This window comes from Pungitius pungitius, chromosome 3 (assembly GCF_949316345.1).
Source record: "Pungitius pungitius chromosome 3, fPunPun2.1, whole genome shotgun sequence".
Lineage (NCBI taxonomy): Eukaryota > Metazoa > Chordata > Actinopteri > Perciformes > Gasterosteidae > Pungitius > Pungitius pungitius.
Window position 1 is genome coordinate 24,208,159 of NC_084902.1, and position 23,655 is coordinate 24,231,813.

Consider the following 23,655-nt stretch of genomic DNA (forward strand, 5'->3'; position numbering starts at 1 on the left):
CACCAATAAAAAGTACTTCGTTATGAGAGCGACCTGAGGTTGGGACACATTAGTTTATGTAACGGTACACGTGAAACAACAAGCTTCACAGGCATGGCTCCAGCACGAAATAAACACAACCTTTATTCTGAATGCTGCGACAGGAAATGCCGACTTAACTCGGCTTCCTGCGAAACACACACCGTCTCCTGGCGAACATGGCGGCAACTTGACAACGGCAGCGAGATGAAGACGGCGAGGGCTTGAAAAAGAAAAGAGGTTCGTACCAGGCTGTAGGCCCCTGCGCCGACACAAAGGCAGACAGCTTCGCCATGTTGGAGGAGGATAGCGCCCTTGTCCCTGCACGACCGAGGCCGGGGAAAACGTAAAACGCGTCGGTGAGTGTTTCTAAAAACGGAGTCGCGGGCTACGCAGAGGAGCGGAGCGGCGCGGAGCTCGGGGCGGGCAGGGGAGGGACAGCGGCTTCACCGGTCAGCCATGGAGGATGCGGCCCGTGGTCGCCAGCGTCTAATTTCCCATCCGGCCCACGCTCATTTTAATGGGAATTACCGCTGAACGCGAAGGCAAGCCGGGACGACCCACCGCCTGACATTCCGAGGGGGAAGAAAACGCGAAGCGGACCCACCCCCCCCCCACGTCAATGACTGTTGCGGCAGAGGAGCCCCCACGGTGGAGTCGGCCGGTTCCCAAAATATGACCAGGGGTGCTGGGACGTGTTGGCAGCAAGAAGATGACGACGGCTTCCAAATCTGGCTAGAGCCCCCCCGCGACAACCAAAAGCCATTCACCGACTCCGAGAGGGTGCAGAGATGGCGACTGTCCTTGGCTTCCCTCTTGTTCCTCACCATCCTCCTCTCTGATCACCTGTGGTTCTGCGCCGAGGCCAAGCTGGCACGGACCCGGGTCAAGTTCGCGTCCTCCCACCTCCTCTCCCCCCAGACCCACTCAGCACACAGCAGCCTCAGAGGAACCCCAGATGCTATTTTTATAGGTAACTCTACCAAACATGTGTGGCGTCTCGAAACTTGCCACCGGGATAGTTTGTCTAAGAACTGCTTCACCTTCGCAGACGCCGACCACTTGTGCGGAGGCCTTTCCGACAAAGAGGGGACGCCGGCTGTAAATATGAGCGATTTGTACCTCTCCTTTTGTAACTCCTACTCTCTGCTGGATTTGTTCTACGGGTCGACGAGTCCGGACAATTTGAACTGCAGCCTCGACGTGCTCGGCGACGGCGACACGGCCAGGTGCAGCTTGTGCGTCCAGGCGTACCAGCGCTACGACCAGCACGCCCAGGAGAAGTACGAGGACTTCGAGCTCCTCACTCAGAAATACGAGCCGGGGGCTTATTCGGTGAGGACGTGCATGGAGCAGTGCAAGGTAGGCTGCAGAAAAGGGAAAGGGGAAGTGGGGGGGAGGGGGGTGGATGGATGTGGTGGTGGCCATCTGTTGATTTGGGCCCGGATAGATGCCAGTTTTGGTCCTCCTCCTCCTCCTGTCGCCATGGAGACGGATGACAGATTCAAGGAGACTCCCGGCTTCGGGCCTCATGTTCATTCATCTCCTCATTGTGTTTAGGCCCCATGCTAATGTGCAGATGGAGGCCCTGCTTGTGTTTTTTCTTTTCTTCTTCTCCAACATATCTTTTTTTAAAACATCACCCCGTCCTCTGCGCTCTGCGCCGGTTCTCTGACACCAAGGACCGTCCGGCGGTTCATGTTCCGCTCCGATTAGCCATCGTTAACCCGGATGGGATTGTTAGACCCGCACTGTTACACAAGCTTTCCTAGCCGTGGCGTTTATGACCCCTTAATGAGCAGGAAGGAAGTTGTTGGCCTATGCAAACAACTCTGTGTATGTGTGTGTGTGTGTGTGTGTGTGTCATTGCCATGTGTGTTGTCGCAGTCCGCCAGGTGTTCATCATGGCTGCCCCCACTCCATATCGAGAGTGTTTCATTAAAGTCAAGAGGTGGTTTCCCAGCCTAATGTGGCAGAAGGCTTTCTTCAGCTGGACTTGTGTTTGCTGTGTGCGTGTGTGTTGTATTCATCAAACAATGATTCACTTTCTTTTATGTTCACTGTTGGATTTTTTTAATGCCAGCAAAGACGACAGACTTAAAAAAAAAAAAATGTTTTTAGAGTAGGTGAAGAGATTCCCAGCATAAATATTTTGGACCCCGCATTATAATTATTAATGTGAGTCCCAATGTGCAGGGGATGGGTTTAAAGCTTTGCTGTCTACATGTTTTGATTCTTTGTGTTCAGTGTAGAGCCCATCAACTATTCTCTGATTCTCTTTGTCACATGTCGCTCAACACGACACTGTTGGATCTTGGACTTTTCGGTTGTTAGAAGACGTCGCCCTGGGTTCTGGGGACTTTTTTGGTGACCATTAACGAATGAAAAAAGCACACAATCGCGAGCAGCGAGTTAACGATATTTCCCATGAACCATCATCGCTGGAAGCTCAAAACACTCCTTGAACCCAGGTCAATGACTTATGTTGAGTTGGTAAAGCCTGACCCGAGCTACTTTGGAGTTTAACCTCAAGGTTAGCCCGTTGCCGTCTATAGACCATCTGCAATCATGACCGCCGTTGAGAAATGGACAATCTGTGACGGCCTTCTCCAGCACGTTTATCAGCCACTAATGGGAGCCTGGGCGTGTGACCTTCCTCCTCTTCCTCAGCCAGCTCACCTTTCGACACTCGGAGGGAAGACAGTCATCTGGCCACGCCGACTAGTCGGTGTGTGAAAACACACGGCACACACAGACATGTGCTCCGGGTCACTGTCTCACTGCTGCGTTCGGTGCCTGGGAACCAGTGGAAGCACTTCAAGGGATGATAATTGACATGGGGAGCTGTGTTTTTTTGTTTGTGCAGGTCCGCAGGTGGCGCTTTGATTCCTCTTGCCCGAGGTGGGAAATCAAACAGCGGACACGGCCAGTGGGCCGGTCCTTGCGATGAGATTCTCTGTCCCCAGACTGTGTGGAAGCCCACCAGTTCACCCGAGTATATCTGCAGATCTATCGTAATATTTAATCGTGATGAACATGAACGGGCCAAAACAAAACCCCAAAAGCCTAGTTTAAGGCAAAGGACGTTTTCTTTCTTGTTATTGATTAATCAGAGTGACCATGGGTCTCTTTAGGGGCCCCTTTTTAGAAGTTTAATCCAGACCATGTTGTTTTGAGGGCTCTTTGTCCCGATCTCACGCTGACACCACAATATCGGCCCATTCTTCTGCACGCCATCGCCGATCTGTTTGACAACACCCTACCCTGCTTCTTCTCTCTCTGCAGCCACAGTGTTGTGAAACAATTTCAAACCAATCACTGATGAGCATGTGCACCTCCTTACTCACTTGAATGTCTAATCTTAGCCAGTGTTTTGTGAGAGTGGAAAGGAGGACAGCGTCCTCAGTGTCCTACTCTCTTCAGACGCTTGTGAAACTGCACACATCTGCATTGATCCGAGCTCCTTTTTGAGACCGGAGGGACGGGTGGCGGCAATACCGAGAGGTTGATCCTTATCGATTCGCGCAGAGCCCCTCTGCCATCTCTCGTCCTTCATCCGAGAGCGCGCCGCTCCTCCGGCCAATATAGGCCAGTGAAGACATCATGTCACTATCTGAGGCTGTTTGATTGGGTCGTGTGTGTGTGTGTGTGTGTGTGTGTGTGTGTGTGTGTGTGTGTGTGTGTGTGTGTGTGTGTGTGTGTGTGTGTGTGTGTACAGTTGTAGACCAAGCTGCTCTCACCTCACCATCTGAACAGTGGACACTGGACACTTCTACCATTCAGCAGTAAAGGATGTGTAACAATAAAGGTATTGGATCTCAGTTGGTGGAGGGGTCTGGAACAAACTTAAGTTTTGTATCTCCCTTTCGGGCTCGAGCGACGCCACCGTGCTCACATTAGCATTTAGCCTTGAGCATCACAGTTCCTATACCCTCAAATGTCGCAAAAAAAAGAAAACAATGTCCATCAGAGAGTGAAAATCCATTGACATAACTTGAAGTACATCTTATCAAAAATGTAGTGCTAAAAAATCAATGTTAAGTGTTCACAGACGTATGTCATTGTTCCGATCTAAGCTACAATCAATCAGGCAGCGTAATAGCTGTCACATCAGAGGGATATGCTTTCATGTGGAGGACCAATATTCCCACTAGTCATGTTGGGTAGTAGCTGTATTCTTTGTATTCCAGTGTCTTGTGTACACAGCCAACCGGAGTGATTATAGCGGCTCTCTCGCTGGAGGGGGCTCACACGCGGGTAGCTTTTGATTTGCTAATCCCCCTCTACTTGACAACAAGACATGGATACGCACACTCTCTCATCCCAAAATCTATCACATGCTAACAATTGTGCTTTATCTCCTGTGCAAGAAAATATGCTGTGATCACTCCTGCCTTTATTTAATTGCATTTTTTGAAATGCTGCCTTTGTCAGCCTGCCTTTGTTTCTTTTACTTATATTAGCCTCGTGCGCACTGATGAGCGACAGATTGTCGCATTGGGGGAACATGGTAGTGCTTACATGTATGATTTACACGTGTGTGTGTGTGTGTGTGAACGCTGACCTTGGAGAAGGCTTCGAGATTTTTGGCCCACTCCGCAAGACTTTTTTATTTTTATGAATGGGCAGCTCCCTGAGCGGCATGCCAATGAGCCGAGGTGGGGGAGAGAGAGAGGGAGAGAGAGAGAGAGAGAGAGGGAGAGAGTGTTAGAGGGTGCTGCAGCTGCAGTGTATGGCAGCGCTTCCATGTTGTTTTAACTGAACGGTTAGGCCGATCAGATAACGGTGAACATTGGAGGGAGGGGATACTCTGCCAGGTGGGGGAGTGAAAGGGGGGCAGGGTGTGTGTGGAGGGGGGGTTAAAGTGGGTTGGCCAACGGATTGCCGTCGTTTAACCTCTGTATCATTTCCATTATGGGTGCCATGTGAAGCAATTTCTCTGACATACAGTGATGTTGTCATTCAAAGGTGGAAATTGTAATTAAGGCCACAATGTCACTTTTATGGAACTAATGGAGTTCCCATCAGCCACAGCTGTATTTTGTGTTTAAAGCTCATCATGTTAGCGCTTTAAAGCCATACAATAACCACGGTAGACTTTGCATCTGGTGAACATCATTTTCATTGCTTGTATGCTAACGTTAGCGTACCTCCTATGTTTGAAACTATTCCATTCATATATTTAACGTATTATAAAAAACAGCTCAGTATTTAAGGACCGCTCCATCATTTTGGTCAAAATTGAATCTGCACTGTCTCAACGTTCCCATAGTGTAACTTTGTTCAACAAGTTAAAGTTAACCTAATAATCATCATAATGACATCATAGAAATTGGGCTCGACACTCATACAATCTCAGCCCCACAACTGCTACACATCAACTGAAATATAACCATCTGTGTAGTTTACCTTTATTGTGTTTATCATGCGGATGAAGCCCCCAGGAAATAAAAAAAAAGCACATGCAAATAATAAAATGACATCTTAATAAGTATAAATCTTTTCGGGAGATGAATCATTTTTAGTTGCTTTACTATTAGGCACAACCGAAACATTTAAAGATTTATTAGTTTTAAGCTGTTGCACGCAGGACGCCCCCACTCCCCTCCCCCCTTGTGAAACACCTGAGGGTCAGGCTAATTCCTTCATACATTCATGGGCATGATATCAATTAGTTTTAGTAGTGCTATTGTCTGCATGGGTATTTGAATGGATTATTGTTTGTAAAGGGACAGGTTTAAGCCTGAATGCATATCCTGGGCGCTGTGTGCCATATTCAACGAATGTCGAAAACGCAGGAGCCCGGGAAGGTTTTGTGACCTTGTTTGGGGAGGGAAAGCGTTGTCCACACCTGGTGGTATCAGATAAAGTGATGACTACGCAATTCAAATATCCTGTGGGGTGCCTCCCCAGATGATCACATCTAAATCCCTGCGCCACTTGGCACTAATGGGATTATCTGACTTCCCCTTACTCCCCTCGCGCTCCTCGTGTGCCCCCTTCAGTAAAAGCTTTTTTCAAACCAGGTCTGCATGAACACTGTGGAAAAGGTTAGAATCTCCTTTAAGCTTTGTGCGGCCCATTAGGATGATTGAGGAGGACGTTCCCGTGAAATGAATTGTCAGTCACTGAACATGCATTTTATTTATGAGAGCGCCGTGCGGCGTTTTGCCCATTGTGCAGTTCTTTCCATCAAACGTCTCGTTGCCCGATAGACGCCTCTGCCGTGTGCAATAAGTTGATTTGATACAGTGTGACAGACCAATTCACTGCCCAACGTAAGATTTATAAGACAAAAATGAATGATGAGGGAACATATTAGCCGGTGCAACAGTGTGGCTCATTGATGTTGTTTTTTGGAGAACGTTGGAGCTCAACGGCACAGAAGAATATGAAATAAAATGCGTCGGAGCTTTGAAACAGAAATTACTTTCTTAATAAATCGCCAGCTAAGCAAAACGTCAATCCGTGCCTCCTGGTTGTATTCTAATGCCTTCAGTCAGGTTACAGAGCCACAAAAGTCCAAAATGTCATCCCATTTTTTGTGAAACAATCACAGTTTGCATATGAATTCCTGACTTTTTGACCAAAAACATTTGGTTGAGAGGTCACAAGGACGTTTGAGGAAATCCCTCCGGGCGAGTCCAATAACCAAAACGTGTGAACCCGATTTCACTGATGAAAGTCTTCGCTGTGATGGAATCAATCCGACTCAGGAGAGATTTTCTTTTGTGTTGGTGCACACGTTTTAACAGTGTCGTTTGGTAACTGAAGGTAAGGCGGTGTAAACAAATACAACACTGAACACTATCCAGTTTGTGGCGCAGAAGGAGAGTCTGCTGAGAAAGTGCATCAAAATCCAAATAATTTCTAAAACTATAAGTTTTGTTTTTTATTTAATTTTCTGTAACGAATACAGTGATCTCAATCTTTGTGTCCGTTTTTTTCCAGGATCTTTCAGCCGTATCGTACTATTAGTAATAAAATACTTCACGTCAGCTTTTAGCTGCGGTCAGAGGTAAAACATTAGGACATTTTTTTCTAACTTTTCGTCCGTTGACTTGTTAACGCAATATGTGCGGCGCGCCTCTTCATATTTTATTTTATTCATATTTGGCACAAACGTAGATAAAAATGGATGTCTGGATGGTAAATTCTTTTTCTTTTGAAAAGTGATGATAGATTATTAAAAGCTGCATGGTAGCAACTCAGCCCAAACTAGGTGCAGAAAGAGGCTCTTATGCCACAGTAATCGATCCAAATTATATTATAGTAAGTAAATGCAGCTCCAAGTGCTAAACATAACAAATTAAGAAGTTTGGTCAATTCATCATTGTAAAATCAATGTCAACATTTAAGTATTTTTCCACACTGCTGCCCTCTGCTCGTTCCACAGGTTGGGGCCATATTAGCTAAAAGCAACATTTCCGGTGGTAGTTGATTTCACAGACTGGTTACAGATGAGGTTGGAGTTGAAGATTACTTTTGAACAGAATCCTTTAATGGACATGAATCATTGGAATAAACCTTCTCCTTGGGGGCAAGGTAGGCCGTACGTGGGTGTCATCTTCAACTCCACCCATGGGTATTTACCAGTTCAGATTTCCGTCCGAATCACGTGGTCAGCTCTTTACATGCCAGGGATGAACAGTTTTTGTCGTACACAAATCCATATATGATGATGTACAGGCAGAGATACAGGTTTAACATATGCAACTTCATGTATGAAGTACACAGAGAGAACACAGATATCTGCAAGCCCTACACACATCCATATATGATGCTGCACAGGAAGATGGAACGCAGGAACGCAGTCTCAGTGAATACAAGCGCTGACCCTTCGGGTGTCAACTACGGGACCCTCTCAGATACGGCGTGTGTCCCGGAGATATCGGCAAGGATCTCCCACAGTCACAAGGCCATGATGTGAGGAGGGTGGCGTATCGTGGGCGGAATGGGACGCCTCTTGGCTGTACAGCTCTGACTTTGTCCTTGTATATTAATGGTTTATTCCTGGAGAGCTTTCTTTTCTTTTTCTTTTTCATGAACATTTCTCAAGTGTGATCTAGCAGCCTGGTGTCTGATAGTTCTCTTCATGCTACAGCTGTCATCTTGGCTGATCAACACTATTGAGTTATACCTTCTTCCTGTTTCCCCAATTAATGACAGCTCACACTCATCCTTGCCCCTTCTCGTACTCGGGCTGTGACCGATTCATGCTCACACTGACAGTGTTGCCGTCTTGACCACAGCTATCTGCCTTCTCACTCGCGCAATTATCTTTCACATTTTCTCCGCTTTCCAGTCTAATAAATCTCTGTGCTGATTGCTTGACCACACACACACACACACACACACACACACACACACACACCCCGCTCAAGGCCTGTCATTCCTACACATTCCCTCTCTGTGATTACGGGCAACTCTTGGCTTAGAATTATCGTCTTTCACGGTATTTAAACTCAGAGGGCGTCATGCGTATGTGTCAAGATGAGAGTGGGCATCTCCATGTTACGCAACTTAAATACTGTACTTCAGCACAATCCAATCTTAATTTTATGCCGCTATATCTTCTCAAATCTGCTAAAAAAGCTGAAATATTTCTATTTTTTCACCACTTAACTTATTTCACAGGCATGGTTACTAGTATGCAGCGGCTCATATTATGTCTTGTGCAAAGCTTCATTTTTCCTGGATTTTCCCATTAAAGTCCAGCCGATTCTTTTGAAAATGAACTTCTACCTTTACAAGAAACAACATATCATTTGGAAACAAAGACATTTGTGTAGTTTTAGCAGAAGATCGTAAAATACCTCTTGTCCTTGATACCTACGGAAGTCACTGAAGTACGAATAAATCATTGTTGTCTTCTGGGGTGAAGGGCAGTCTCTCTCTTATGAAAGATCCGTGTGTGTTAGTCCTGGTGATGTTAAGTCTGCTGTGGTTCTTGTGTATCAAACTCAGCACTTAAGTGCTATCTGGGTTTATGATGGCGGGTGTATGCCGGTGGGAGGGTAGTTCAGTCGATATGTCCTTTCGATGGGTGAATAGGGGACGCAGAGCCACCCTGTCCTGTTCAGCTTCTTCCCAGAGCTCAGATCCAGCGGAGAATGAAATCTTCAAACATTTGGAAAAAGTGAGTCGCAGAGCTGCAGCTGTGCCAACAGGAACCCCCTCACGATCCCTGACCACAGCACCGGTTAATCTACTACGAGGTGAAGCCAAATGTGTCCCGATTAGCTGCTCCTGGCAGCAACCTTTTTTTTTTTTTTTTAACAAAATCTCCCAGACCCACCATCTCGCCATACACATCAATGACCACGGCCGCTATGCCCTCTCCCCCCCCCCCCCCGTGGGAGGGCATAGCGGCCGTGGTTGGATCCATGAGATGATCGATGCAGGGGTGCTGAACGGGGGGGGGGGATGGGGGAGGGGCATTTCCAGTTAAAAGGTTGAGGGTTTCTGGAAGCCTCTGGGGGACCTTGTCAATACGATCGATGGGTCCCGTTGCAAAAATGTGCCGTTTAGTGCTGTAGGCTGATCAGGCGCCGTGTGGATTTTTTTTGAGACTTGAACCAAAGCTCAATTCCAAAAATCTGTAAATTGATTACATAGAGGTGTACCGTACCCAGCCACCGGCCCAAAGACCTGTATTGGTTGGTGGGTCAGATTCTCTCTCTGTCTCTGTCATATTGTCGATTCTACATAATGACAATATGACAATACAATAGCATAAAAGTATGCACTTTCAAAGAACAATGAATGTTTTATTCTACAATTAATTCTAAATTAATTAATTCTCAAACCCTACTGCAACGCACCAAGTCTGATGCGTTGTCCACTGCTTGGTATGATGCGGTAGGGTTTGAGAAAATTAATTTATATGTAAAATTATTAGGGCTGGGACTCTATTAAAAATATTAATCTAATTAGAGGCTTTGTAATTAATTAATCAAAATTACTCGCATATATTATACATACAAATATTTGACCTGAGAACCGTGAGTTCAAGTCATTTTTTTCACATGGATTTTTATTCAACCAATTCCAGTGTAGCAATAGCATATTTAGAAATATAGTACTTTCAGAAATTCAGGTAGCCTATAGGTAAGTAGACCTTCTGTAAACTAGGTTTTTTTTAAGTAGACCAATACTTTCAAGTACATTCAGAACATTGGTTATTTTTTCAGACGTGGACTTAGTTACCCTGGTCCTTAAACCAGTCATCTGGTGCAGTGTGGGTTGGGTGTGGGTCCTTGTACGTCCACGCTAGCTGCTAATTGTTTTGCGTTGAGGTGATACTTGAGGCTCGATGTGAATTCCTTGTTGCACAGCTTGCACACAACCACGCTCTTATCGACGCTTCCATCCGTGTGTTTATTTTAATAAGATTTCCCATTCACGGGGCCACCCGACACGGTCTCGTCAGCTTCTTCGTTCATGTTCTGTGGTTTGTTGTTGTCTGAAGTCATGAACGCTGGTTGGTGCTCCAGTATAAACGGTCCCCCCGAAACTCATCCAGTGAGAAACGTTCCGCGGTGCAAAAAATAAGTGTTATTTTTTGTGTCATTAATTAATCTTAATTCACATTGTAATTAATTAATCTTAATTGACGAGCTAAAGTCCCGGCCCTAAAAATTATATGATATATTGCAACACCAACAAATTATTGCACACATTTTCATATGTTGTTCAATAAGTCAATATAATGATTATGGCGACAGGCCTAGCGTCAGCTTTACCTCATGCACCAAGGCTGCTCTGTATTATGTGGATGTATGAGGCCGATGGTGGTGCATGGAGAAGTGTCATGTGCTGGGAGCTGCAAGGTTGGCGGTTTGAATCCCGGCTGCCCCATGTGCCATGTGTCCTTGAGCAAGACACCTAACCCCTATTTTCTCCCCAGGTCAAATGTAATTCATGGTTTATAATGCAATGTAAGTCGCTTTGGATAAAAGCGTCAGCTTAATGACAATGAAATGTATGTTCTCTTGCCTATCATATCTTTTTATTTCGCCGTGTTTATCCGGCACACTTTGAAAACCGGTTTGCAGAATAACATGAAAACCGAAACCGGCCCGTGAGGCAAAAAGTTTGGGGACTGCTGACATAGAGCGTTGATTAATAAATATCTGAAATAAGTCCTAAGCTGGAGTGACAAATGCATTACACATTGAGAAACTCACACAATTTGGGGATGTCCCCACTGATAATTATTTTTGTTGCTGAAGGGCAGCCAGAAGCTGAAACCTCGAGTGTAACAGCAGCACAAGCCCCGGGGGCCTGTCGATACCTTTTTATGGATCACTCATCAAGGCCTTTGTTTACTGCCACTGACGCACTTTCTTCTGAGAAACTGTGTTTGCTTTGTGAGCGTGTTATTATAGCCATTTGCACAAATAAAAGGTGCAATGGATTATTTGGAAGAGGTAAAAAAGAGAAGCCAAATTTGAGGGTTTCACATTGGAGTTAAGTCTTTTGAAGTGAAAATGATTTTCTATTAAGTTAGAACCACAGCTATTGTTCAATCCAGTGATGGCTGACCAATAAGGGACTATCCATGTGGCCCGACCCCACCTCGAGCCACAAAAAGTAATTTTATAATAATTATTTATAATAATACATTTTACAAATTGGTTCAGCCAATCAGGGTTGGTAGTCAGGCATAAACGACCAGGGTTGGGTAGGTGTATTAGTCGGGCAAACATAGGTAGTCACTCTGGTGCTCTCTGCCCCGCTGCTGTCAGCGCCACACGGACATGTTCGGGACGTATTCATGTCAGCGTGGAGCTGCCGTGTGTGGAATAATAACACAAATAAAGTATATATGATTAAAAAAAAAGATATGATTTCCTGCATGTCCTCTTTGCCTGTCTCGGCTGGGCCAGATTCTTTCCGGAAGACTCAACACGAACTTGGTAAAATGTCTCCTCCAGGACACATTTGAAGGAAGAACTAGTGGGCCCAGATCATCCTGACTTGTCAATCAGACAACAGACTGGCGTGAGAGGGAAGCCGTATACATGCAAAGCTTCTGTAGAGACTGCTACTAATGCGCATTTGGCTTCTCATGCTTGCTTTTTAAACCGGGACAGATACGAGAGTAAGGGACGTGAAGCACGTCAAGTGTGTACGAATGTTCCCACCTTCAGGCCAACCCTCGCCACATTGTAATTCACAAAAAAAAATTAAGAAAAAAACGTTTTGACTGCCAGATTTTTCCTCCTGCGTCCTCGGAATTCTGTTTGACCCCTTTTCTCCCAGTGCTGCACTTGTTGCTGGGACATGACACGCTGGCTCGCACAGACATTGCAAACCACCTAATTCGATGAAAAACTCTGCCTTGGAGTCTCATTTTCTAGCACACGCACTCGCACGTGCATGCACGCCTGTAGTCGTTACATCACCGGGGGATGGGATGCAATAAGTACGGACATCAATGCAGGAGGGCAGACACACCGTGTACACATCCCTCTTCCTGCCGGATTATCCCCGGATTGCATCAGTGTGAACGTATCAAAGTCCTGTCAACAACACGTTGCCAGTTCCTTTTATGTTTGTGTGTGTGTGTGTGGCATATCAAATTCATGATGTAGACCTGGTGATCCCGTCCAATTTTTTTGGAAGTCCTATTCTTGCACACTCAGGACATTAATTGCGCTGTAAGAAAGAAAGAAAAAAACACCCGGCTAAAGGTAGTGTGTGAGTGGCAATGATCTGTGTCATTCAGCTCCTAGCTGGGAACTCACTCTGCAGCTGATTCATGTGCCTTTTATAGCCCATTTCTGTCATTCCACTCTAGTGTGTGTGTGTGTGTGTGTCCTGCCGAAATGTGTTAATACTTAGCGGCGCGTTGAGTTAAAGTTGCAACACACACCCAGAGCATTTAGCAGCACGAGGAACAAAACACGGCTAGTATCTCTAATATCGCTTTAAAGTAGTAAAAGGAATGGGTAAAATACTGCAAAGAAACTACATATTTGTATACTTTATGGTTCTTCACTGATCACTTCTGATTCACTTCTGATATTTTTTCAATAATAAAACAATTAAAAATAGTCCTTAATGCAGGGATGATTCTATATATTATATATTATATGCAGTGCACACGAACCGAAATGAACATGCGTACAACGGTCAACGTTAAGCACCATTATTTGCATGTTTAAAAACATTTTCTTTTACCTGTACTTAGTCATTTCAAGAAAAGTCTTGAAATTACTATTACACCTAATAAAATGTCTTCTATTTTTTTCATATCCAATTTACATTCTTTCCTTCATTAAGATGATGCGGATCCATCTTGCACCATCAGTATCTCTATCTGGGGAAAATCAAATCTTGCATCTTTATCTCGTTGGTGCACACTGAAGATTCAAGCAGTTTTGTCCTCCCAGTAGTCGGCGTCTGCGTTTTTGTTCCAGATAAATAAACTACAATTGCAAAGCAGTTTTTGTCAAATGACATCAAGGCAATAAAAGTTATCTTTTAACAGCTGAAAAACACTGGATACAAGGAGGGAAAAAATAGCAAAGCGTTTAGAAACGGTCGTTCAGAAAAGTGTTTCAGAGATTTTATGTTGACGCTGCTGCTTTCGCTGGAGTCATTTCAGCCGGGCTTTTTCCTCTCTGCGGTGGTCATTTCACAGGAGCAGTCGGCATGGCACAAACCGCAGGATGCTGGTAGGATGACCAAAGCTGACCTGCTTTCTGCAACACAGAGGTCCTGGGGGGTGGGAGGGAGGATGGGGGAGGGCTATTACCCATCCGAGCCGAGCTGTGGGTTCCCCTCCTTAAGCCAAGCAGGTGATAAACGCTTGGTAGTATTTTAAGGGGTCCGTGGCATTTCTCGCTCCACTGGTTACTACTTATTTGTGCGACATTGAGCGCCACATAAAGCCTCAGTACATTATGGAATAGTGTCACACCACCCACCCAAACTCCAGTATTCGTTTGGGGAGTGTTTTTCCTCTCTCTGATTGATTAATGCTACGTTACAGCATGCAAGCAGAAGTGTGCGTGTGTGTGTGTGTCCGTCTCAGGTATCAGATTTTCACGCCACCCTGCCAATTATTTTATGTGTCAGGCAGGAACACAAAGTCGATGCAAGAAATCAGTTGCATGCTTTGCTGTTTGCTTTTTTCACCTAGTTTGTTTTGTTGAAAGGACATTGTTTTTCGTTCTACTGTTGTGGACTGGGTTTTGATGGTGGCAGTACGGCACTATTTTATTTCATCACTGCAATATGGTGATGGTAGTTTTTGACCAGGCGGCACTGCTGCTTGTGCTGCGAAAAAGCCCACCTGTGTAGCTTCTCGTATACTCCATGTTGTGATTCAGACTGCGGGGACATGCGGAGTGCGCTGGTCTGTTCGTCGCTGCGTGTTTCTTGGCCATGGAAGATCTACAGCCAACATCAGCTGTAACATTATATATTCTACAATGTGAAACAAACAAGTCTGTGTGTGTGTGTGTGTGGGGGATCGGCCAATGACTGAACAAAACAAAAAATTGCTGTGTGGGTATCAGTGCTCACATTATCAAGGCTAACTACGTTCCACTTTGAGTGGAAGTACTAGCAGCTGTCACTCAAGCAAAGTAACCAACCACTTCCAAGTTCAGGCGCTAGCAGCATCCACTCATACTAGACACTCAGGCTAACTAGCTCCCACTTCCAAGTTATATAGTTGAGCGACTTTCTGATACAAAGTACTAACTGCTTCCTAAAATATCTTATCCAAAAGCTGCCATTCTGTACCGTAGTTTATTTGCTTTCACAAAATTGATTTAGTACAGGTGGATTCAGGAGGGAAGTCTGAGGTTTCTGCTTTGAAGTTAATTAACACAATATAAAAGAAAAAAAAACGAAATAAACAGCATCGTCCCAGTTGTTGATCTGAAGTTCTTTTTTTCTGGCTGTGCGTCGAGAACATAAGAAGCTGTCCACGACTCGTCTTGTTTTCTGCTTCTTATATAATAGTAATAATCACCGTGGTGAAATTCAGATGCCAGCGTTGCTGACACTTATCTGCCAAAGCGTCAGCTTTGAATCTTAATTTTATTTAATGTTATTTTTAGGCTCTGAGAGATTTGCATGTAAGGCACCGGCAGAAAGTGTCTCATTAGAACATCGTAAACGTCACGATTACCTTAATTTCACCTTTGTGATTTGAGTATTTGAAGTGCCGGCCGAGGGGCTGAAAGTCTCCTGGGGGCATAAGTAAGCCCCCTTCCACCTCCACCTCCACCGCCACGGTGTGGAAATGTTCGCCAGCTTAGTGTCTCTCCCGTCGGGGTCTCCAGGCTTGAGCGCATTGTTTGAAGCAGACGGGGCTGCATGGCGACGGAGGTCTTTGAGTGCCCGGTTCCCGTTCACACTGATCACACATTAGACTGATCAAATCAGACTCCGGGCCTGCTTCCTGACTAACTCGATTTGCTCTTGTACGCTTCCCTTTTCACGCTGAGCACACGTGCACGCACACGTTTACTCGCACGAGGACGCGCTCAAACAGACCTGGCTGTGTGCTTAAATGTGTGCACACAAACGGCAAACCGACAGAGAGCGGGGCAGTACCCATTGAGCTCTAATGAAAAGCAGAAAAAGCTGTTACCTTGGCAACTGCCGGCATACATCTTCAGGAGGACCCAGGTTTCCCGTCTGGCTGGGCTCGTATTGTTTTGGTTCTCTTTTGATAGCCGCAGCATCCCCCAGACGGATTATCTCATAGCTGGGAGGAATTTATGCTAAATCATCGTGAATTAGACACCCATTTGCACAGACTGTAAGTCGCCCCCATGTGAAAATTCCCAGTCAAGGATTAAACACCCGCAAACCTCCAAAGAATACCACACTCCGATATAAACGTTGTCAGTGATCTGGGCGATTTTAAGGGTTTTATTTTTATTTTTTATTATTCAACCCTGCCCCACAAGATTTAGATGGAGGCAGATCTCCCATCAAGGCCGTAAAAAACAGCGTTGACCTTTTTTTTGAAGGATGAGGCCTCTTCCTGGAAAACAGTCTAAAGGATTTAACCCCCTCAGTACAGCTTTCTCCTGTATCAACAAGAATTCATACGCGTCTGGAACACATTCGATTTTGCAAAGCTTTTGTGTCCACGCTGTTCTCATCACCATCATCGTAATCAGATTGGTATAATTATCATAATTGCCCGTGCAGTGTTTGTTATCCTTGTATGGCGGTACACAAATCAGACCCCCATGTGATTTCTCAGCATTTGAAAATGCGAGTGATGTTGGAGGAAGGGCACGTTCACCTTTTTCCAAGTGTTGTGGAGGTTGTCTGGGTGTATCTTAACACTGACAGTAAACTTGCATGTTTACTCAGGCCACTTTGTGGTAAATGGCACTGGGGGGGGGGGGGCTTATGTACGGTGTTCTGTAGGTAGCCGTGGCTCAAGCTAATTCTTTGTGGCCAATAGGAAATGAAAATCCAGGAAAAGCTGACTCGATTCAGCAAAAGAAATCTTTCAAACAGTGAGATTTCCATGAAAACATCCCATATTATTCTCTTCAGAACATGAACATAGATTTCCTACATGTATACAACAGTTTCTGGGTTGCCACCCCGACTGCATATGCGTGAAATCCCATCTGCTGAATCTGATCAAACTGGAGGAAGAAGCTTTGCTGACATTAAACTAACACATTTAAAACTTTGATCATTGCATATTTAGTTAATTTTTAAAGACACAGCTATTTGCGTCCCATCAAGATAATGCGTCCTGAGAGATATTGCTGTTGTATGTGTAAATCTCACTCTCAAAGGTCATTATTCTCCCACTCTGTAATTACCTGATTGCTACTAACGCTTTGTTTTTGTCCCGCTTTCATGCCTTGTCGCACCCATCTCGGATGTGTCAGGTATTCAAATGACACTCTCTTGTGCCCTCCATCACTTAATCTACAACTCATGTTAGCATGCTAACATGCTAACACGCTGTAGCCTGCCCAGATTAATGCTGTGTGCTAACTTTCACACAGAACTAAATGTAACGTTTCATCATGATTCAGGCTTTCTTCCAACAGCTCTGTTTTGTATTGCTTAGTCTTTTTTTTACTTTTTTTTGCTGCAATATGGTAATTTCTTGATTCATTTAAAAGTAGTTGTTTCTTTTGACGACTGTGAAATGTCCCAATGTTACAGTACGTACTTCAATAACTATAATGGCACATAGGTTTTTTTTGTTGTTCTTCGGTCCGATCCACAATCCTTTTATGTGCTTCTATAGTGCATCAGGTTGGGGGCAATTTCGGCAGCAGAAGGGGGGGTTTGAAGCACCTCCAAACACAAAGTCTCCATAGGCTGGTCTAGAGTGAGAACAAATCCAGACTGTGGTTCATTTTTGGTTTATTTTGCTTTGCTAAGCTTTTCCAAGCCCGAGGCTTTGGTCACCATCTGCCTCCTTATGCACATACGTCTGTACATTTTGTATCACATTCTGCTTCCCAGTGAACTGCAGCAAGCAAAACTCACAGGAGGGACTGAAACTTGAACTTGATGACGCGGGTTGGTGCACCCTTTACTATGAATTGCGTGGTTGCACCTGGTCGAAATCCATCCATCCATCGAAGAAAGGCCTTTTGGGGCTTTCAACAACACCTCCGGATGGGTGTGTTGTGTTGTTGTATCTAGTTTTGAGAATCGATTTATATATTGTTCCGGTAATCTTTTAAGCAAAATTGCAATCAAGTCTCCAGTTCCTGGCAACTGCATGTGAGGATGTGGTGCCTTTCTTTCACTTATATTACAGTGATTTAAATATATTTGTGTTTTGAACCATTGTTCACACAAAACAAGACATGTAAACATTTTACCTTGGCCTGTTGGAATCGATTCATTTGAAAAAATCAGGAATCGTTTATTGCCATAATATGTCAGACATACATGGAATTTGACTTGGCAGTTGGTGCATGACAGCAGACAGTACAATTTCTTTCAGCCCTAGTTAAAGTCATTTTATTTTAAATACATCTATTGCCTGCTGCAGCCACTTCTCATAATTAGTATCCTATAAACAAGCAAATTATCAGTCGCTATTTGGCATGCTTTACTTTCTTCCAGTTAATACTCTGCAGAAAGATTTTTATTTAACGTCCCAGAAGGCTCTGCTTTGTAGACTTTCCTTGGCTCATAACTCCTGAAGTGCCGGGTATCCATTTTGGAAGTAGTTTTTATCCAATGTTTTGGATACAAATGCAATGACTTTTCACCCCAATGTGTTTGGACGTACAACTCAACAGATGCAGTCCTCAGACAGTTCATAACCATTATCTCTTCTCTTTCTTCTCCTCCTCCTCCTTCCCCTGTCAGACTGCCTACAAGCCCTGGCTCTGCGCTCAGTACTTCCCCACCACCCAGCTGTCCTGTCCGAGGAAGGTCCCGTGCCACCAGTACTGCCTGGAGGTCCAGCAGAGCTGTCCGTTCATCCTGCCGGACAACGACGACCTGATCCACGGCGGCAGCCCCAGCTTCATCTGCACAGGTTAATGCCGGCCCTCTTTTGTGTACGCCAGTGAACGGTTATCAAATGTGTGTATCTGTATTCGCTGGGGGACAGTGTTCCTCCAGGAAAAACAACAAAAGGCGAGGGGCGTCTCTGAAGGCTTTCTGATGACATCTAGTGGCGCGTTTGAGCGCGGCCGAGCTCTGACATTTTCACAAACGCAGCGATCTGTGTTCACTGCGGGTTGTGGAGTAGCGATCAGCGGGGACTCGTCAGCATCATCCTCGCCACGCCGGTGTTTACAGTCCCTGCTGCCCGGTGGGCCTCCTGCCCAGGTAGATACCTGCGCCCCACGCAGTATGAGCCGAGGCTGCTGGATTGAGAGCAGTCTGACAGGAAGGACCCTGTCCTGCAGAGCAGCTGGACACCTCTAGCAAGATTAATAATTAAGACCTATATATTAGAGATTAAATGTTAATGTGGTTTTATTCAGTTTTCTTCACTTGCAAAAAGTCAAGAAAATGAAATATATCTTTTTAGAGGTGGCCTGTGGTATAGTTTTGCTAATCATTTATCCTTTTCAATGCGTTTAATAATCATTCATCATTGTTGGTTTAATGTTGCTGTTTGGGGACCCGGATATTGATTGTTTTGGACGGTTCTTAGATTAGTTCAACCAGAAAGAGTGTGATTTTGCTCTGTAGTTTTGCTTGCATTCAGTATATGATGAACACACAAGACAACATTTCACAACCCAGTCTCCTAAGGATTCTTCAAATATCCATCCGGTCATTGAACTGGATGATATACCAGTATAAATAGCTTTATAAGGCACACTATGATAGCATTATATAGGGAATTATATTGTTTTACGAAAGAATAAAGGGATAATAGTTATTTCTTGTATTACAAATTACAATTTTTAACAAAATAGCTAGCTAGCTAGTGTTAAGCCTAGTATGGTTCTGCGTTTTCACAGAAACTCAAGGACTCACAAGAGCCCCTTGCGTGCGCCGACCAGTTTTTCTAGACTAGCGCCAAAAGCTACGCAAGCCTCACGCAGCCCGCAAGCATAACATCACTATTTTTAAAAGGAAGATTTTTGAAGAGCGAATGAATTACATTTTCGGAAGATATACGGAAATATGACCACTTAATCAACCCGTCATTGGCGGACTCTAAGGATGTGCCGATGGCCTCCAATTCATGGACGCAGATCTCTGCAAACGTCGGTTTGCCGGTCGAGGGGTGCACAAAGTCGTGGAGGAAAACACGGGACAAATATGTCCGCCAAAAAAAGCGTTGAAAAGTCTCTGATAGATAAAGAAATAAATAAACAAACCAACGACTTCCACACGCAAAGACGTCACTCTCTAGGTCGTCTTCCACAAAAAACGTTATTCTACCTGGTGTTCTGGCGGTGAATTGCTTTGCAACACGCGCAAGCCTTTTTGAACCATGAATTGAAACGAGTCCGTTGACGCAGAAGCATGTTCCAGTCTTTAAGAAACCCGGAGCAGCCTCCCCAAGGTCCCAGTGCCCCGGCCTTATATCGTAAAGTATAATGATAGGCTATTGTGTTGTAATTTGAAGGGAGCAAAAAAATACACACCAGAAGCCATCCACATATGTAGCATGTTAGTTACTTGTCCATGTGGGATACAAGAATACTTTAGGGGAAACTGCGTATCAAAGGTTATACTAAAAATAAATTTATTCATTTTTTTAAATTTTGTCCATGACCATGCAATTAATTAAACAAGAAAATGTTAAATGATAAATAGTGATTAAAGTCCTATGGCCAAAGGGCGTATTGTTGTAATGATTCTGTCCTGTCCCAGTCACGTGATAAATAGTCAATTCTAACCCCAGGAATCCCCCCCCCCCCACCCTAAAAACCCAAAGCACCTTGAAACCTTTTAAAAATGTATATTTTTTCTCTCTATAACATGTCGCCTCCACCTCGCAGGGATCCTGGCAGATCATCTATCAGACAGCGAGGCGGAGTGCTGCGACGTCCGATGGGACCCCAAAATGGACAGCCCCTCAGGCGGGACACTAAAAAGGACAGCCTCCTCCTGCCAGCCCGAAGGCGCCTCGGTCACCTCCGCTGCCACACCGAGACTGTGCAGCGGGCGACTGAAGATTTGCCTGCTGGCCCTCGTCCTCCTACACACTGTCATCATCATCTCGGCCTCCCACAATGCCACGTTGGTGGGCGTGGTGGCCATTTTCTCGCCAGAGGAGAGCGCTTCTAACGAGGAGTGAACCTTTTTGACGTTGAATTCGATGCTCGCGGGGGAGCGAGGCCGGTTTTTTATTTGCGGGGCTGCCGGGGAACGCGATGAAACGCACTGGAGATCGGACATCAACCGAACCCCCCCCACTCCAAAAAGGATTGACCTCTTGCCACTTAAAACCTGCTCATTGTTTCTAGCCAACCCAAATGTTTTTTCTAGCATTACTTCCCTTCCTCTCCCCGCCCCCCAGACCTTTCCCGCTTGTATGGACGGCATGTCGAAGGGGGAAGAAAAATGGGACATCGACAAAGTGCTGCATACTCATTTTTTGATTATTTGTTTGTTTCATTTCTTTCAAATCTTTTTTTTTTTCTTCACATTTCAACAGTAGTTGCACTTGCTGCTCTCCATTACCTCGGAGGGGGTGTGGGTAGGTGGTTGGGGGGGAGGGGCTTATCCATCATTCACGTGGGTCTCTCTGCAAACCAAAATTCTGCTAGACCCCCCCCCCACCAAACACTCTGCCCTTAACGATGGTACATGCCTACGCGTTTTAGGACCTTAAGTGCTCTGAGACCGGCTTGTTTATGTTCTCTCTTGCCGGGGGCCAAAAGTCGCCATGCGGTGCTGCCTCTTCTGGCCTCTGAACGGTTCTGTTTACCTCGAGCACGGCGTGCAATCAGTGTGGGGGGTAAAAGAAGGAGGGAATGGGGACGCGAGGCGGCGGTTGCCTGATGCCAAAACACGAGGGGCCTCATTTATCAAGCACTCGGACGCTTGTTTCAAGGCAACTAAAACTATTTTTTTCTTTAGGTCCAAACCAAATCCAACAGGTGTGATTGGCTCAACGCCCCTCCCAAAAAAGGACGTAGCTCAGCGACTACAGCGTGATACCTAGTAACCAGACACTGCCGGTCCTTCACCCGTCGAGGAGGACGGGTGTTTGGGTTAAATGTTTGAATTACACTTCAGATACGTTCTTTCTCTGAAAAAGTAGACACCCAGGGCAATGAGCCTGGAGCAGATTTACGAGCTCGTCTTCTGTGACGGTTCTCGATCAATGAAGCCCCCCCCCCCCCCCCCCCGGATCTTTGAGTGCCTCTTTCTGCTGCGTGCGCCCGCTGAGGCCGATGACGGAGAGGTACAGACACTTCAGTACTTCGGCCAGCCAATCAATCAGTCGTTGAATCTTAAATACCTTGAGACGAGCAAACCCCTCCCTCCCCCCTGCTATCTCTCACAGACTATAGCAAAGGGCTGTGTTAGTGTTGGAATGTGAGGAGTTTTCAAAGGGCTGATCATGCAGTTTTGTCCCGTTTTTTTCAGATCAAAATCTTGCCGGCTGAAGTGTACGTGGAACCGAGGGGCGGAGTGGCGGGGGAATAAAACTTTTGAGCCGGTGGGATTAACCCAAACGTTAAAATCTGATACCAAAAAAGTCCTGTTCTTCATTCCTAAATGATCGTTTCATTCCAAATTGAAGTTCCACCTCTAAGCGGTTTCCTGGCTGTGACAGCGTGGTCCCAGATCCCGCCCCCGCCATCCCTTGGATGACCTTGGCTTGCATCCCCTGTGCTGTGGAAGCCCTACGCTCACAACCCCTTCAGAGTTTCTGCAACTTTTAGCCCCTCCCACCTTAATCTCTTTGAACCCTCCCCTTTTCCGCAGGTTCTGCTTAACGTGTTGTTTCCGCTTGGTTTGTTTTCCCCCCGAAAACAGCAACGGGTGTAACAGGCCCCCTCCAATCTCTAGCTGTTCACGATCTGAGTCCTGTGGATCTATGCAGATGAACCCCACCCAAAACTGACACCCACCCACCAACCCACCACCACCCTTTTCCTTTCTGTTGTAAATATGCCCCACCCTCCCCTCTCCTTCCTTCCTACCACTGTTGGAATCTCACTGTGTTTTCTGTTTGCCTCCTTGTTTTTTTGTCTGTTTTTTGAGATTTTTTGCTGCATTTCTTTCTGTTGTCTAAAGCAGTGGTGTCAGTTGATGAGTAGGAATAAGTTGGATGTTAAAAAGATGAGATGAAGAGGTCTTGGAGAGAAATATTTAAAAAAAAAAAGATATATTATAACAAAGCTTGAATTGAGAAAAGGGTTCAAATATAGAGAAAAAAAATGATAAAGTTGTCATATTGTCATACTAGAGATGCTTTAGTTTGCTAATTTACTTCTTTTTTTTCTACAAAAGACTTGGATGAAATTATTTATAAAAATGCGTCCCACGAGTCATGATCTTTTTTGGACGTAAAACAAATACATTTATTAACATTTTGTTCAAAAGAAAATAAATATAAATTATGTTAAACATTACTGGTGTTTGTGCTTTTTTCCCGTGTTGAGTGTCTCTTACATCAATGGTAACAGAAACCAAAAGTATGGAGCATTGACTCAATAAGAAATACATTAGGAAATAATAATTTGAAGAAATTCAGTTGTAATATAAAAGCGAGTCAATAATTGTTGAAATACCTTTTTCACGTTAAGAAAGGTTATGCCATGTCTCATTTTCAGGATTTCATTTTTCCAAATGCTCCTTTTCAAAAATATGCTTAATTCAAAATTGTAGTGCACCCAGACTAGTGGCAGCAGGGGGAGTTTGATTTACTGACAGGTGATCACCACAGTCAAGTTTTATGAAAGCTCTTTTGAAAAATAAAGCTGAATCACATTTTATAACAATGAGTTTGAATATTTTTTCATTAATATATTTTGATCTATTATTAAAAACAAAAAGTTAGGGTCTGCAGACATATACTGTATAATCATTTTCCTCATGTCCACCAGCAGAGGGCGGTATAGCACTATTTCTCAGGCCACTCTGCCCTGTCCTCCATACATTAAATTGTTCTTCGTGTTCCATCAGTTCTTAAACATGAATCTTTAAACATCTGTAGTGAAATAAAATGATGTTACTTCT

At 44.8% G+C, this 23,655-nt stretch overlaps 1 protein-coding gene across 1 annotated transcript; it reads left to right on the forward strand.

Annotated features, from left to right (window-relative positions):
• The first annotated feature begins 157 nt into the window (after positions 1–157).
• Positions 158–22,547, forward strand: nalf1a (NALCN channel auxiliary factor 1a). Its single transcript, XM_037470029.2, has 3 exons — positions 158–1,380; positions 18,358–18,529; positions 20,460–22,547. Exons 1-3 carry the CDS (start codon positions 694–696, stop codon positions 20,756–20,758), a joined length of 1,158 nt encoding a protein of 385 aa, XP_037325926.1. The 5' UTR covers positions 158–693; the 3' UTR covers positions 20,759–22,547.
• Positions 22,548–23,655: the final 1,108 nt, after the last annotated feature.